Source organism: Phascolarctos cinereus, unplaced genomic scaffold (assembly GCF_003287225.1).
Source record: "Phascolarctos cinereus isolate Bilbo 61053 unplaced genomic scaffold, phaCin_HiC Scaffold_7;HRSCAF=346, whole genome shotgun sequence".
Taxonomy (NCBI): domain Eukaryota; kingdom Metazoa; phylum Chordata; class Mammalia; order Diprotodontia; family Phascolarctidae; genus Phascolarctos; species Phascolarctos cinereus.
The window spans coordinates 87,236,897-87,254,765 of record NW_027556180.1 but is presented as its reverse complement, the minus strand read 5'-3'; the positions used below and the strand labels follow the sequence as shown (position 1 = coordinate 87,254,765).

At 39.3% G+C, this 17,869-nt stretch overlaps 1 protein-coding gene across 1 annotated transcript in view; it reads left to right on the top strand.

Annotated features, from left to right (window-relative positions):
• Positions 1–17,869, top strand: part of LOC110197327 (aldehyde oxidase 2-like) — a 116,462-nt gene that overhangs the window by 17,154 nt on the left and 81,439 nt on the right. Inside the window, exons 6-10 of the mRNA XM_078147662.1 lie at positions 4,509–4,570; positions 7,191–7,280; positions 8,132–8,212; positions 10,101–10,245; positions 10,957–11,049. Of these exons, the coding sequence (XP_078003788.1) occupies positions 4,509–4,570; positions 7,191–7,280; positions 8,132–8,212; positions 10,101–10,245; positions 10,957–11,049 (471 nt within the window). The remainder of the gene's footprint in view (positions 1–4,508; positions 4,571–7,190; positions 7,281–8,131; positions 8,213–10,100; positions 10,246–10,956; positions 11,050–17,869) is intronic.

Below are 17,869 nucleotides of genomic sequence, written 5' to 3'. Positions count from 1 at the left end.
CAGGAAAGGAGTAAACACCTTGCCCCTTATCATACCACCTTGGAAGAACTGAAAATTTACAGGTCCCTACAAGTATCTCTGAAAACAGCTGTACAAACCCCCCAAGCTTGGGACAGTACATTCTCCACATTGGAAGCAGACTCTTACCTTAACAAAGAGTTTAAAACTCAAGTAATTGGCTGGGAACATGAGCAAGCAGCGCAAAAAGAGTCAGACTATATTATCTTACTTTGGTGACAAAGAAGACCAAAATGTACAACCAGAAGAAGACAACAAAGTCAAAGCCCTACATCCAAAGCCTCCAAGAAAAATATGAATTGGTCCCAGGCCATGGAAGAGCTCAAAAACATTTTGAGAAGCAAGTTAGAGAAGTAGAGGAAAAACTGAGAGTGATGCTAAAGGAGACCCAAAAAAATACTGAAGAAAATAACACCTTAAAAAATAGCCTAACCCAAATGGCAAAAGAGGTCCAAAAAGCCAATGAGGAGAAAAATGCCCTAAAAAGCAAAATTGGCCAATGGAAAAGGAAGTCCAAAAGCTTACTGAAGAAAATACTTCCTTAAAAATTAGAATAGAGCAATTGGAAGATAGTGACTTTATGAGAAATCAACACAGTAGAACAAATCCAAAAGAATGAAAAATTAGAAAACAATGTGAAATATCTCATTGGAAAAACAACTGACCTGGAAAATAGATCCAGGAGAGAGAATTTAAAAATTATTGGACTATCTGAAAGCCATGATCAAAAAAGAGCCTAGACATCATCTTTCAAGAAATTATCAAGGAAAACTGCCCTGATATAGAACCAGAGGGCAAAATAGAAATTGAAAGAATCCACAGATCTCCTCCTGAAAGAGATCCCCAAAGGAAAACTCCTAGGAATATTGTAGCCAAATTCCAGAGTTCCCAGGTCAAGGAGAAAATATTACAAGCTGCCAGAAGGAAACAGTTCAAGTACTGTGGAAACACAATCAGGATAACACAAGATTTAGCAGCTTCTACATTAAAGGACCGCAGGGCATGGAATATAATATTCCAGAGGGCAAAGGAGATAGGATTACAACCAAGAATCACCTACCCAGCAAAACTGAGTATAATCCTTCAGGGGAAAAAATGGTCATTCAGTGAAATAGAGGACTTTCAAGCATTCTTGATGAAAAGACCAGAGCTGAATAGAAAATTTGACTTTCAAATACAGGACTCAAGTGGAACATGAAGAGGTAAACAGGAAAGAGAAATCATAAGAGACTTATTAAGATTGAACTGTTTACATTCCTGCATGGAAAGATGATATTTATAACTCATGAGACCTTTGTCAGTATCAGGGTAGTTGGAGGAAAAAAATTATATGTATGTATATGTAGATAGATAGATAGAGGGCACAGGGTGAGTTGAAGATTAAGGGGTCATATCTGGAGAATAAAATTAAGGGATGAGAGAGGATTATACTCGGAGAAGAAGAAAGGGAGAGGTAGAATGGGGTAAATTATCTCACAAAAAAAACCAGAAAAGTCTCTTACAGTGGAAGGGGAAACAAGGGAAGGTGAGAGGGAATGAGTGAATCTTATTCTCATAGGATTTGGCTTAAGGAGGGAATAACATACCATTCAAGTGGGTATGGAAATCTGCCTTACCCTACAGGAAAAAGGGGGAGAAAGGGGACAAGAGAGCAGGGGGATGATAGAGAGGAGGGCAGATTGGGAAAGGGGTTAATCAGAAGGAAATACTTCTGAGGAGAGACAGGGTCAAAAGAAAGAATAGAATAAATGGGAGGGCAGGATAGGATTAAGGGAAATAGAGTTAGTTTTTCACAACATGTCTACTATGGACGTGTTTTGCATAACTGCACATGTACAACTTATATTGAGTTGCTTGCCTTTTCAATGAGGGTGGGTGGGGAGGGAGGAAGAGAGAAAATTTGAAACCTAAAGTTTTAAAAACATATGTTTAAAAAAAATGTTTTCCCATGCTACTGGGAAATAAATATAGGAAATGGGGTACAGAAGTCTATCCTGCCCTACAGGAAAATAGAAGGGGAAGGGGGTAAGAGAAGGGGAGAGAGACAGAAGAGAGGACAAAGTAGGGGAAGGGATATTCAGAATGCATGACATCTTGGGGTGGGGGGAGCTGGGGTGAAAATTTGGAACTCAAAAACTTGTGGAAGGGTATATTGAAAACTAAAAATAAATAAATTTATATTAAAATTTTTAAAAAATAAAGTGCCTACTATGTGCCAGGCCCTGTGCTAAGTGCTTTACAAATATTATCTCATTTGAGCAGTACCAGCAGAGGAAGAAACAAGAAACAAGAAGTCAGATTACTTAATAGTTTTATGCATTGATATTATCTCTTGTCTGAACTTTGTCAGATTTTTAAAAGTCTTTTTTTTAACCTAATGTGTCTCTAGTGTATTATCTAAAATTTGGCAAGATGGCAGGTGCTTATATTGTATGATAATCAACTGTGAATGATTTAGCTATTCTCAGCAATACAATGATTCAAGACAATTCCAAAAGACTTAGAAGGAAAAATGCTGTCCACCTCCAGAGGAAGAGTTGATTGAATCTGAATGCAGATTGAAGCAAACTATTTTTAATTCATTTTTCTTGAGTGGGTTTTTTTTGTTTGTTTTTTGGGGGGCTGGGAGAGGAGGTTGTATTTTCTTTCACAATATGACTAATACGGAAATATGTTTTGCATGTATAATGCATATTAAATTGCTTGCCTTCTCAAGGAGGGGGAAAGGGAGAGAGAGAATTTGGAACTCAGAATTTTAAAAAACAAATGTTAAAAATTGTTTTTACATGTAATTGGGAAAAAATAAAATGTTAAATAAAAAAAGGTTTTTTTTAATGGCAGGTGCTTCTGCTACCTACATTGAGGTGTCTTGGACATTAGCTATGCTTGTTTTCATCTGAAAATTTTCATGGATTAACCCAAGTTGGGATAATAAGCCAAAAGAAGATAAATTGACTCTTTTAGACTCAAGACCCAATATTAGACTAGGTTTGTGTGAGCCCACTGTCTTAGAAGAGCCCTGGACCCTACTTCATGTATATATGTGTAATTGTTGTTTTCACAATTAGAAAGTAAACTCCTTGAGGGCCAGAACTATTTGTGGCACAGTGGATAGAGTGCTGGCCTTAGATTCAGGGAAACCTAAATAGAAATCTTTCTTCTCACACTTACCAGCTAAGTGTCTCTGGGCAGTCACTTAATCCCTCCCAGACCCCATTTCCTCATTTAAAAATGGGTATAATAATAGCCTCTACATTACAAAGTTGTTGTAAGGTCCAAATGAGATACCATGTGTAAAGTGTTCCACAAACCTTAAGGGACTATGGAAATGCTAGTTTTGTTATTATTATTATTTTGTCTCTGTATCCCCAGCACCACAGGCAGAGCTTTGCACATAGTAGGCATTTACTCAATTATCATTGACTCGTTGATTTGAATAGATGATATTAGGTTACATGACTTCTAAGGTCCCTTCCAACTCTAAATCTGTGATCCTAAGAGGAGAGAGAATACTTTTTTGTTCTAATGCTGAGGTTTAGATGTTAGGGGTGCTTAGACCCCAAAATCACGACATGAGGGTCCTGCATGAAAAAATCCAACCCAAGACTTCTTTCAGCCAGATACAAAGTTTATTAAAGATCAGCCATCTAGTTAAACTCTTAAGGAATCTGACCTTTTGTGACACCTGTAAAGACAAATGGGCAAGAGGAAGTCTCAGCCCCTAAATGGCGGCCAGGAAGGATTTTATATACAGAAAGACTATGGGAGGGATCTGGGAGTGGTCAAGTAGTTTGGGGGTGACTGGGGGGTTGGGAGAAGGGGTGTCTTGACAGGAATGGCCAGTACTGGAGGAGGAGTTTAGGGAGGATCTTGAAGCTGAGGTGACTAAGGGTAGGTCTCTGGGACAATCCCAGTGGGAATGTCTGGGAGGTTGAATGGTCATCCGAGACAATAGAGGGCTAGGTTTAATTAGGATAACAAAGAATTGGGAGATTGGGCCCAGACAGATAAGGAAAGGCCAGTTGAGTAGATTATAGCCTCAAGCAACCACTTGAGACTTCTTTGACCAAGTAAGTGAGTTCTAGGAAAGTTTAAGGGTTTTGGGGCCCATAGACAAATAGGACCCAAATTCTTTTTGGGATGAGGGGCAAAGGTCTCGGTTTGGTCCCATACCCCATTACCAGCACCACAGGCAGAGTTTTGCATATAATAAGCATTTACTGAATTATCATTGATATGTTGATTTGAATAGATGATATCAGGTTACTTGACCTCTAAGGTCCCTTCCAACTCTAAATCTGTGATCCTAAGAGAAGAGAGAATACTTTTTTGTTCTGATTAGAGAAAAAAATCAGTAATTGGATAAAAATCATAATTAAAATCTTATTTTCTGACTTCAAAAATCCTGGTAAAAAGTCATCAGCTCTAAGTTTCTAGATAAGGCTCTTTTAAAAAAATCCATTTATAAATTGTATTTTATCTATTTTCAGGCAATCTATGCCGCTGCACTGGATATCGCTCAATTCTAGAAAGCAGCAAAACTTTCTGTGCTGTAAGTAGGAGACTTATGGGGAGGGGGAATAGTCTGAAGATTGGGCACAAATAATAATCAGTTGCTCAAGGTCTAGAAAAGATAACCCACGTGGAAAGGATGGAAAATCTAGGGTTGTTTAGATGCTAAAATAGACAAATCAATTCCTTATGCTGATTCATTGGCACTTTACTAGTTTGCTGAGGGCAGGTAGCACATTTTATCAGAGTGAAATGTTGGACCCATCAAAAGGGCCAAAGGAAAATGAACTGATATTATAACCAATATGGGGATTCATTAGTGCTTGGTTAGTGGGACTGAGCTAAGGAAGCCAAGTCTGTACCCAGGTCAGGCCCCCAGATTATACTGAATGATACATTCTATAAGTAAAAGATCACAACTAGGGGTCAGGTACAGATTCCCAGGAGCACAGAATGTCGGAACCAAAAGGGACCTGAAAGATAATCTCGTCCAGCTCCCTCATTGCCCAGAGAGTTAAGTCCAGAAGAAAATGTGAATTACTCAATGTCATATAGCAAGTTAAGGGCAGAACCAGGAGAGGAATCTCTGTTCCTATAAGATTGGACACGGAAAGAAGACTAGCTCTGAATACCAGGCTAATTAAGAAGGAGCAGGCAAGATGTAAAGTTTAGTTAGATTGTTCACCATTGTTATCCAAGGGCCTGGGATCACATGGAGGGAACCAGAAGTGAGTGGAACCCACATAGGATGTATGGCCAGAGACCCAGAACAGGTAGACAAGAACAAACAGAAACCTATCTGAGCACAGAGGAAATGTCCAGGGATCACTTCAAAGGCACAAAGGACACAGGTGGGAAATGGAATCCAGAAAAGGGGAGCAGGAACTGGATTTCAAGATCCAGTAGAACTCAGCAGGTCTACACAACAGCACATTGATGTGTGATTCTAGGAAGGGGGCCAATGTTCTCTATTCTGGCATTAAGCTCCTTTGTTAATGCAAAGGGACAAATGTGGCAGGAAGTAGGTGCTGCTCCTCAGAAATGAGGCAGAGCTGTCTCTACAGGTGCCTGGGGTGCTGGCAAAGCCCTGGGGCCCTTGGGAACTCCAAACAGCCCTGTCAAGTTTTCTTAGGTCAGGCCAATGTCACTAAATGGGGCCATGGTATTTACAGCTTGAGAGTCTCATTAAACAGTGGGTTGAACCATAGTGGAAATAGAGTACTTGATGAGGAATAGAAATAAAGAAAATTTAAGATTGTCTTCCTTCTGGAGAAAAACCTAGGTATGGATATTATAGCCTTTTTAGGGACAGACTTGGGCGTGATGGCAGCATAGATGCTGTCAGAAGCATGGCTAGAGATCCCTACCACTCAAATCTAGGCAATTCAATTAAACAAACATATTAAGCACCTACTATGTGCAAGAGACTAGGAACCAGTCTCTCCCATCATGGAGCTTACATTCTACTACTTACCATGCAGCTAATAAGCCCCAAAGATATTTCAAAGGCAGAAAACAATTCTCCCACAGAAGGAAGAGCCCCGACAAAGAAAAATACTTTTTGAGTTGATCCAAAGCTGGTTTCTTTCTATAAGAATAATTCACACTAACTCTGAACAGTCCATTATCTCTTCCAAAAGATTAATTTTACATAATAGGTTAGGTCCTATTTGTCCTGGTTTGGGGGGAAGTCATACCCTGAAAAGAATTCAGAATGGGGTAGTGATAATCACTTGAGCAGAGGGGTAAGCTATGGGCAGAGGCAGAAGGTGTTCAGGGGAGAACATTTTGCAGAAGTGTATATGAGGTGAGTAGTTACAAAACAGGAAAAAGAAGAAAGGAATGACTGTGTTAAAATTCATTAGCTGCACCCAGTCACTCATGTATAACGAGCTTCCCTCAAATGTTTATAAAAATAAAGATCTGTAAAACTTTTATTGTTGAAAGAAAGAAAAAGAAAGGAAGGAAGGATGGAAGGAAGTGTTGCAGTGTAGGGGTCTTGGGAACCCCAAAATGCAAGGGCAAAGGGCACGGAACTGCCAGGAAAGAATTTGACCACTCAAGCCTTCTTTCTGTCCAACTAGTTTATTAAAACACCAGTTGGGCTAGGCAAGATTCCTAGTGAGTCTGTGCATTTGATAGAGACAAGGCTAATGTTTTTCACAGGGAAAAAGATTGTGGGAAGATTTGGATGGGATTAAAGAGTGGCAAATAGCCTGGGGTGGTCCGGAGGTAACAGAAAATGGAGGGCCACAATGAAAGAACAGTTGAAAGGATTACTGGGATGAGCAATGCCTCAGGAGAACACCAGGGATCTGGGGTATGTGGGAAAGTCCAGGGACTCTTCCTTTTTTGGGGTTCAGATCCCACCCCCATGAAGGAAGGAAAAAAAGGGAAGGAGGGAGGGAGGAAAGAGAGAAATGAAGAGAGGGAAGGAGAAAGAAAGGGAAGAAGAAAGATAAGTTCTATGAAATATAAAAAGCTAGTTTCCTACATTTTTCAATAGAAAGACCTCCCTCATGGTTGTCATTTTGATTATGGGTTCTCCTACAGAAGAAGAAGCTAAGCAAATTTATTCCTGTATTATAAATTGCTTGGTTTTCTTAAAGATGAACCCATTTAGATACATAAATGATTCTCAGGATTTCACTCTTTTTTAGGAGTCAAACTGCTGTCAAATGAAGGGAACAGGGAAATGTTGTTTGGATGAAGAAGAAAATCAAACTTCATCATCTCATCAGAAAAATGATGTGAGTTACTTCCCCTCCCCCCATTTGTTTATTTTGTTGTTGTTCAGTAGCGTCAGACACTTTATGACCCTATTTGGGGTTTTCTTGGCAAAGATACTAGAGTGGTTTGCCATTTCCTTCTCCAGTTCATTTGACAGATGAAGAAACTGAGGCAAAACGGATTAAGTGACTTGGCTACGGTCACGTAGCTAGTAAGTATCTGAGGTCAGATTTGAACTTAAGAAGATGAGTCTTTCTGACTCCAGTCCCCAGGGTTTTATGTACTATGGCACCAACTAGCTGCCCCATTTGTTTATAGTTATTGCTTACAAGTTGGTGACAGAGGAGAAGGTGGACCCAGAGCTGAAAAGTGCCACTGTTAGTTTTGATTTTTCTATTGATCGTTACAAGTTCATATTCTGATCCTCACCTCTTTTACATTTAGGAAGTTTCATGCAATGTGGAGATAAAAATAGATAGAACATCAGACCTGGAGTCAAGAAGACCTGAGTTTAAATCAGGCTTCAGGCACTTCCTAGCTACACGACCCTGGTCAATTTTCTTAACCAATCTGCCTCAGTTTCCTCATGTGCAAAATGTGGATAATAGCATCTACTTCCCAGGGTTATTGTGAGGATCTCAAGAGATGTGTATTGCAATCTTAAAACACTATATAAATGCTAGGTATTATTACTATCAAGTTTCTCATCTAAAATGCATTTGTTTTGTAAAGTCCCACTGAGACTTTGAACTTTCTCTTCTAGTAAGGAAATTGGAGATTTCTTTGCAACTCTCATTTTGCCTGCTTAGGGTAAGAACTTCTTTCCCATAGACCTAGATTGAAATGCCTCAACTTTGCTTTCTTTTAGAAGATCTGCACCCAACTATACGCAAAAGAGGAGTTCCAGCCCTTGGATCCAACCCAGGATCTCATTTTCCCCCCAGAACTCTTGGTAAGATGTGTTACTTTTCTCTTTTCTACTTACCTATCACCATGGCATATTCAGTTGAATGAAACCAATCTCATTTATCTGCCTGTGCAATTGATAATATCATAAATTTATAAATAGCCATGCTTTGTAGCTCACCAAGGGCAGGCTGTTGTTCTATTCAGAAGCCTTTAACAGAGGATCTTCACCTTCAGCTGCCTAGCAAAGCCTGTGGAACCCTTTTCCAAATAATATTTTTAAGTGCATAAAGTGCATAAAATACAAATAAAATTAATTTTTTTGAAATACAAGTATATATTTATATACGTGTCTGTGTGTGTGTGTGTGTATGGGGAGAGAGAAAGAGAACAGGATGATACCTAAGTGTGTTTTTAAGGGAATTTGGCTTGTTTGCCAAAGTGATCTTCCTAAAGTCCTGATGTGACCATTTCACTCCCCTACTCAATAAACTCTAATAGCTCCCTGTTACTTCCAGGATTAAATATAAAATCCTCTGTTTGACCTTAAAAATCCTTTTCTACTCTTTCCTACCTTTCCAGTCTACTTACACTTTACTCCCCTCTACACACTACAATCCAGTGATGGACACTGGCTTCCTTGTTGTTCCTTCCATATATATACACCAGTCCATCTCCTGGCTCCCTGCCTTTTCACTGCCTGGAAGTTCCACTATGCTTTTCCTCCTCATTTCCTCTTCTTGGCTTCCTTGGCTTTCTTCAAGTCTCAGCTCAAATTCTTCTACAAGAGGGCTTTCCCTGTGCACCTCAATGCTGGAGCCTTCCCTTGGAGATTACCTCTAGGAGAAGAGGAGGGTGATGGGAGAGAGGGAGGAGAAAAAAAGAAGGAAGAGGAGGAGGAGGAGGAGGAAGAGAGAAAGAAGGAAGAGGAGATAGAGATGCTTAGAGGGGAAAAGACTGCCAAAAATGAGCAGAAAGATGATCATGTGGACAGCAATCATATAAAAATATAAAAATCACAAAAATGTCATATAAAATCTTTTATGTAAAAATCTTTTTCTAAAAAAGCTACTCGAATGTTTACCAAAATGTTCAAGTTTAGCAAAAGAGAGTCCCTGCTGGACATTAATGCAGATTAGGATTTCTTTTTAATGATGTGTAACCCTTTACCTTTGAGCTCTTGATCTGCATTACCTTGGTAACCATTTCATTTTTAAGTTTTAATAAAATTTTTTAATTTTAGTGTACAAGCTGTAATTTCTCTTAAAACACAACCTTTGATTTTCCCCAAATGGAACTGCCTCTTTTAAGCTATAAATCGCTGTCTTCATTTTTTCTATTAAAATTTATTTCAGTTTCAAAAAAAAATTTTTAAGGGGAGATTACCTTCAATTTGCCCTTTATGTAAATCATTGTACATAATTGTTTGCACATGGTCTCCCCCATTAGAACATGAGCTCATTGAGGGGAGGTACTATTTTGCCTTTCCCTGAATCTCTAGCACTTAGCATGGTTCCTGGCACACAGTAAGCACTTAATTAAATGCTTGTTGGCCGACAGAAGCATCGTCTTTTAGCATTCTTTCATAGAGGTTCTCTCACTGGACCCTTGCTGAGCTGTGTATCCCCAAGCAAAGCTATGAAGCCCTTGAAAGCTTGGTCTCCAGGGCCTTCAGTCTGATGACTTATCTCCTTAATCAAACAGCTGCCTGTCCCCTCTGTAGCTTCCACCTCCTGCCCCCTTAAATCTCAGCCCTCTGAAAACAGTGGGAGATTCAAAGCTCAAAGCATGAAATTCTGGAGGTTGAATTTCAGAGAACAACTATCAGAGGTGCTGCAGGGCCGTCGAGTTCCTGAAATTGTTCTCTATAGAGGATCACTGATTTTATGATCTAATTAGAAAGGCACTATCCCCTGCATGTTGTTTTCCCACAGAGAATGGCAGAAGATCCCAATAAAGAAACTCTAACTTTCTATGGTGAAAGGATTACTTGGATTTCCCCTGTAACCCTAAAGGAACTCTTGGAGCTGAAAGTGAAGTACCCTAAAAGTCCTCTTGTCGTGGGGAACACCTCAGTGGGTGAGTAGACCGAGCCCAATAACAACAACAACAAAAAAAAAGAGCTCTACATTCATGTAGCCTTTAAAATTTACATAGCACTTTCCTTACAGCAACCTGGTGAGGTGAGTAGTATAGGTATTATGATGCCCATTTTATAGCTGAGCTCATTAAGTGATTTGTTCATGGTCACACAAGTCCTAAGTATTAAAAGATAGCTTTACAGTTATCCCTTCCACAGCACAGTAGTTAGAGGCACAGCGCCCCTGCAATCTGGAAAATCCACATAAAATTTTTTGGCCCTCCCATCGTATCAGGGAAGAAGTCTGAATTATTATGCTATTAAAAGATAAAATATGTTGATATGATACAATACTATAGATATATTTTAAGCATTCTTGAGTTTCTAAACTTTTTCTGTGTTGTCTGCTGGCCTTCGCATGTTGTCTACAGCTTCCCCAAAACTCCCCAAAAAACTCCTATTTAATTTCTTGTGCTGACCTGCCGTATATCAAAATTGCAGTGAGAAAAGTCGTGATGTTGAAGGGATAACTGTAACTTCAAGAGTCTTAATTCCAAGGGCAGCTGAGATCCCTGATACCTACTTATTCTGTAATGATGAAATTTGTTAACTAAGGAAAAAAAATGAAAAAGAACTAAAAGCTCATTTTGCCTCCCACTACATCATTTTATGCGAAAATCTGAACTCTCTGAAATATGTTCCTTCTTTAGGACCAGCTATGAAATTCCAAGGACATTTTCACCCAATTCTCCTCTCCCCAGCCAGAATTTCTGAGCTAAGTATGGTGACTAATACAAATGATGGTGAGTTCCTAGTTTTCCTGGTAGAATATTACTCAGAATGATGACCACATTATATGGTAACTTCTGGAAATCAATATTGCTGTGGTGGTTCATAATTTCTTATCCCACTTGTTCTTTGGATCAAAGGCATCATTATTTACCTACAGAGCTGTCCTGCTCTCACCAAATCCACCAGACCCAACACTTGCTATTTTCTTCTCTGCCTAAAGAGCCAGGACATTGACTCACTGCACTGAAATTTCTGCCTCTTGACTACATTGGAGTATAGTCAGCTTGTGGTCCTGATAGTGTATTTTTTACCCTCATAATTACACTTATCTCATCATAAGCCTTTATGGGCATGTTGTATCAGCTCTACTCACCCCCCAAAAAGAAGGTTACAGTAAAAATGTTTACTGGCTAGTTAAGGGAAAGTCCATATGTCATCATTCTAGGAGTCCTACAGAAAACTGACCCCTAGGAAAGAAGGAGTAACAATTATAGAATAAACCCAACAGGGGATAAACCTAAAAAAAAAATCCCAGGTGGCTTTGGTGAATCTGAAAAACATTTGGATGTCTTCTCTGCTCCTCTCTTTGCAGGTTTGGTTATATTTGTAATATCAACTTTCCTATTATTGATCTTTTACCTTCTCTCTTACTGGCAGTAACTATCATTCAAGTACGTAGCTTCGTGCATCCTTTCCTTCAAAAAAAAAAACTATAGCAATCTCCCTTCTCCACTCAACAAGTCATCTTCTTTCAAGACCTGGTTCAAGCGCCATCTTTTCTATGAAGACTCTTTCTCCTTCATCTCCTTTGCTGACCCATCCATCAACCATATCCTACCCTTGACTTCGGCTATTCCCCAAGGCTCTGCCCTGGGCCCCTTTCTCATCTCCCCAGTGGGTTCAATTATCATTTCTATGCAGATGACTCACAGATCGACATATCCACAAATCCAACATCACCAGTCACCTATTGGACATTTACAACTGGATATTCTGTAGACATCTCAGACTGAACATGAATTTATTACCTCTCCCCCCAAACCCACCCTTATACCGAGTTTCTCTATTTCAATCGATAGTACCACCCTCTGTCCATTTCACAATCTTGGAATGATCATGGATTCTTCACTCTGTCTCATCGCCCTTATCCAGCCAGTTACCAAGGTTTATAGCTTCTCCCTCCACAACGTGCTTCATATTTGTCCACTTCTCTCTACTTACATAGCCATCATTTGAGTCTAGGCCTTTATCACCTCTTGCCTGGACTATTGCATTATTTTCCTAATTGCTCTTTTTTCTTCAAGCCTCTTCATTCTTTGATCTATCCCCATACAGCTGCCAAAGTGATATTCCTCAAACACAGGTCTGACAATGTACTGAAGGCCTTCCTCTGTTTCTCTTAATATCTCATGAGAACCAATTGAATGTTCCAGGGATGCTTAGATTGCCAATCTATCCTCTCGTTGTTTATACTGGACTGTCTCACTTCCTTTTTGTGATCATGCATTTCCCGGGTGGTGTGTTGTATGCCACTTCTCTACCATTGGTAATATGCCAAAACCTGTTTACAATCACCGTGAATCTTTCCATTGTCCCTTGTGTCATCTACAAGTACTGAGCATAATAAGCTATTAATTGTGAATTGAACTTTATAGCATAACTTTAGCAGGGAGTAAGGAATGAATTCTCTTTTCTTTATCATGAAACCATAACCAAATGGGTCCTTCTACTCATAAATCAGAATTTTTGCTTGAGACAACATATCAAAGACACACTTGGGGAGGGTAATGGAGTAGGCAGAGACTGGGACACCAGTGTAAGGGTAGGGGTTCAGAATCATCCCTGGGGATGGCAATTTACTATTTTAACTATTTGCTCTTGCTAACTAGGTACAGCTCAGGCTTGGCTAGTCCAGGAGGCCCTCAGATGTTGAATATTGGTGGTGACTGAGATTCACCACCTACTGTACCCAGCTACCCTCCACTCTGTCATTATTTTCATTGGAAAGGAAAAATCCTGGGGACCTCTTGCTTCAGTCTACTGATGGGGGACATTAATGCCAATCCCTGGGTGGAAACTTACCCCAAAGAGGAAAGGCAAGTGAGGGCAGGAGCTTAGTCAACCCAAGTGTGACTAAGCAGGTTTGTTCCCACTTCATGAATAGGAATGAGAAAAAGGGGTAGCAGGAGTAACCAAGCCTCATTGTTAGGTTATATGTAGTTGGAAGAGAGGGGTACAGACCTCACCTGCCTCTTTTGGTATCTTAAGCATCAGTTTTTTCATCCCACTCTTCAGGGATGATAAGCAAGGACAAAGGGCCAGGATCCCCAAGAATCAAGAGAAAGGTTAACTTTGGGGTTTTTAACTAAATGGTTTTTTTTCAGTAAAAATTTAGCCTTCTCTCCCTCACATATCCCCTCTTCCCCCCCAATGAAAAAGAAAGAAGAAAAAAACCTTGCTATAAACACATATAGTCAAATTCCTACATCAGGTATGTCCAAAAAAAGTCTCAGTGTGCACTCTGAGTCCATCACCTTTCTAGCAAGAGTCAGGTAGCATGTTTCATCATGAGTCCTCTGGAATCATGGCTGATCAAAGTTTTTAAGTTTTTCAAAAATGTCTTTACAATATGGCTGTCATTATATAAATTGTTCTGTTTCTGCTCACTTCATTCTACATCAGTTCATATAAATCTTCCCAGGCTTCTCTGAAACCTTGCCTTTCATCATTTTTTATAGCAAAATAGCATTGTCATATTTATATACCACAACTCATTCAGCCATTCTCTGATTGATGGACACCCCCTGCAAAAAGAGCTGCTATAAATATTGAGTACATCCTTAGAGTTTGCTTTGCTTAAGACTAATCCCCCACTTTAATCTACCCTTCCATTTATTTCCCCCTTTCCTTTCTTCCCTTTCTTTTCTGTTTTCTTGTTGAGTGAAATATATTTCTGTACCTGTGTGTGTGTGTGTGTGTGTGTGTGTGTGTGTGTGTGTGTGATGGGTATTTGTCACTCCTTTGACCATTTCAGATGAGAGCAAGGTTCTCCCTACCCCTCCCTTTTTATTTGTATAGACTTACACTTGCATTCTCCAATTACGTGAGATATTTTCCCCATCCTTTTTCCCTCCTATTACATTCTTCTTCCCCTCTCTTTTCATTCTTCTTTTAAGAAAATCAAAACAGAACAGAACTACTTATTCCCAGGCCCTCTATCTAGTAGACTCCCTCTATTACCTTTGATGACCATAGGGTTCTGAGGGGACACATGTATCTCTCCCCATATTAAACAGTTTATCTTCTTTAGTTCTTCAGCTCTGGTTTTTCAACAGAAATGCTTGGAAGTCCTCTATTTCACTAAAGATCCAATTTTTCTCCTGTAGAATTACATTCAGGTTTGCTGAGTAAGTTATTCTTGGTTTTAAGCCTATATACTTTGCTTTCTGGAACATCATATTCCAAACTCCCCCACTCCCTTCTTTATTATGGTTTGCTGCTAAATCTTGTATAATCCTGACTCTGACTCCTCTGTATTTGAGTTCTTTGTTGCTGCTTGCCATATTCTTTTCTTTGAGCAGGAAACTCTGGATTTTGGCTATAATGTTCCTGGAAGTTTTTATTCCGGAGTTTCTTTCAGGATGTGCCCAGTGAAATCTTTCTATTTCCATTTTGCCCTCTGGTTCTGAGAGACATAAGCAGTTTTCTTTTTGTGATTTCTTGACATGTTGTGTCTAGTTTCTTTCTTTCTTTCTTTCTTTGGTCATATATTTCAGGTAGTCCAATGATTCTTAAATTCTCTCTGCTCAATCTGTTTTCCAGATCAATTTTTTTAAATAAGATACCTTACATTTTCTTCTATTTTTTCAGTCTTTTGACTTTCTTTTAATAGTTCTTATTTTCTCATGGAGTCATTAGTTTCTATTTGATCCTTTCTGGTTTTCAGGGAATTTGTTGCTTGAGTAAGGTTTTATAACTTGAGTAATGTTGTGCCAAGCTATTAATCCCCTTTCCAATTCTTACTATCATAACTCTTATTTGTTTTCAGTTTATTCTTCTATTATTTTCACTTCATTTATAAATTTTTAAAAACTTTTTTAAACTCCTGTTTTACCTCTTCTAGGAATTCTAGGTGAATTTGTGCCCAAGCTATCTTTGTCTTTGAGGCTTTGTAAATGTTTTAGAATCACTCTCTTGAATCTGTATCTTGAGTGTCCTCACCATCATAATAGTTTTTTATAATGGAATGGGGTTTTTTTGTTTGTTCATTCTTCTAACCTACTTCCTGACTTTGGACTTTATGTTATATGCTGTGAACTTTTGGAAGGAATGTCTGGGCTGAGCTAAGGTGTCACTGCTGCTTTCTTAAGTGTTGTGTTATTCCATGATAACTAGTATTTATATAGCATTTTAAGACTTGCAAAGCACTTTACAATATTATCTTATTTTATCCTAACAACAACCCTAGGAGGTAGATGCTATTATTATCCCTGTTTCACAGATGAGGAAGATGTTAAGTGACTTCCCCAGGGTCACATAGCTAGTGTTTGAGTCTAGATTTGAACTCAGGTCTTTTTGACTCCATTGTGCCACCTAGCAAGTAAGGATCTCAGAGACAGCTGAGGCTGGGCACCTGAGAGCTTCCAGGGCTCCCAAAATAGTTTGATTGAGGGCAAATTCTGATCCCTGCCCTCCTGGTCTGAGCTCTACAAGTTCCCGATCTGGGTTTGGGTCTGAGGAACACCTCTGTAGGCTTGTCCCAAATAAGACTACCAGTAAACTGCTACTAGACTCAGCCAGAATCAGTCAACTGGAAAGCTCTGCAGATTCAGAGTGACAGAAATGTAAGCTCCTCTTTGGTTTGGTATTCCTGCCCTGGTTATTCCTCTACAGGCATCAGATTGGTCTGGAGGCTGGAACTGAAATCATACTCTGTTCCTGGGATCATACTTAGTCGACGTAGCTGCTATTTGCTTCTGAACTTGCTTCCTGCTCAGCAAGCAGCCTAGGGTCCACAATGCTCCTCTCCCTGGAATGCCACCTTTAGGTGAAAATCTCCCACTCAGTCACCCAAAAGCTGTGACTCAGAACTGGGTAGTGAGTAACAGAGCTTCCATTTGGAAGCTATTCCTATACTCTAGACAAGGGCATGCCCCTCTGTGCTCTATCTGCAAGTGTTTTTTGCCCTCATGCACAGCCTACTCCTGCACTAGAATGCACCACACTGTTACTCCTGGCTGGACCCCCACCTCCACTGTCCATAGACCTCTTTGTCTCTCTCCCTTTGAAGACCTGGGCTATAAATATGACTCACTTTGACTCACTTTTTTTTCTTGGATTTTCTGATGATGACTTAGTCTGACACATTTTTAGGTATGTTTAAAAGTCTTGTGAAGGGAGGGCTTAACTGTACTTCTTCCTGCTTTTCTGTCATCTTGGCTCTGACTCTGGGTAAGCTTTTGGTAAAGGCACTCCTGACACCCACACATATTAAAGGCTCTTTCCTAAAGACAAGAGTGACTAATTTCAAGGGCCCTACTCAAGTCCAATGCTTGCTGCTGAGGTAGTCCAAGACTTTCCCTGTACTCCGCCCCCCCGCCCAGATACTGAGATCATCCCTGGCTTGAAGTTGAACAATCCTAGGGTCACTAATGATTCTCATCCTGGTGCCCAACTCTAAGTGCCCAGGGTGTTGGGGGCTGCTGTGAGCTGAGGAAAGAAATATCCCCTGATATTCTATTATTCGTAAAATTAGGGGCATGGCAAAAAACCAAGAATGGGCAAACACTATTGATCTATCATGACACCCATCAGTGGGTCACTGTATTAGACACCATGAGAAAGACCAAATTAAGTGAAAGCTTGCAGTCCCTGACCTTAAGCAACCAATAATGTAATGAAAAAGATTTAGAGTCACTCTATTGCTGGATATTGGTCTGTCTAGGATTTTAGTGATAATAATAAATTTCTTAGATTATGTCCACTTAGGTCCAAGTTAAACTAAATTGAAAGGCCCCACCAAGATTGCAAACCATAAATGGCTATATTATTGTGTGCTATTATTCTTATACCTCTATGGAAGTCATCTTTATGAAACTATTTTTGGTATATAGTCCCCAGAATTAAAGTATGGATGACCTCTAGTGGTTTCCATGATATGAGTAAGAAAAAAACTACTTTCTGTCATGCCAGCAAGAAACATACTTCAGTTTCAGTAGAATACAATCAAAAGGATTTTTTTTTAATTAGGCAGGAATGAAATGTGAATGTACACAAACAGAATTTTACCTGTAAGGTGGCTTATCTACATAGGTCAAAGGTAAGTGGAGACAACCAAGTGATATAATTCAGGACCCAGAATGGATTATTTCATTCAGATAACTAAATTTGGTCACCCATGTTTTATCAGATTAGCCAAAAGACTGCCAAATAATACTTCTCTTACATGAACCTAAAAGTTCACATAAAATGATGAAAGTTTTTTTATAATATTTTATTTTCCCCCAATCACATGTTAAAACAATTTTAAATATTTTTTAAGTTTTGAGTTCCAAACTCTATTCCTCCCTTCTCCCTGAGATAGCAAGCAATCAAATATAGGTTATACATGTGAAAAATGATGAAAGTTTTTAAGGAAAATTTTACTGAGCTCTTTTTAATTTCTGAATGAATAGGCCCACTACAACTTTTTTGTTAGCCATTGTCAACTGGGCCCTTATTACTACTAGGCAATCCTTTTTTTATTCCCTAATTGATTCTCTATTGTATTTTCCATAGCAAGTGTTCTAATTTTTTGATCTCTCTTGAAATATCCAATACCAAAGTAGATCC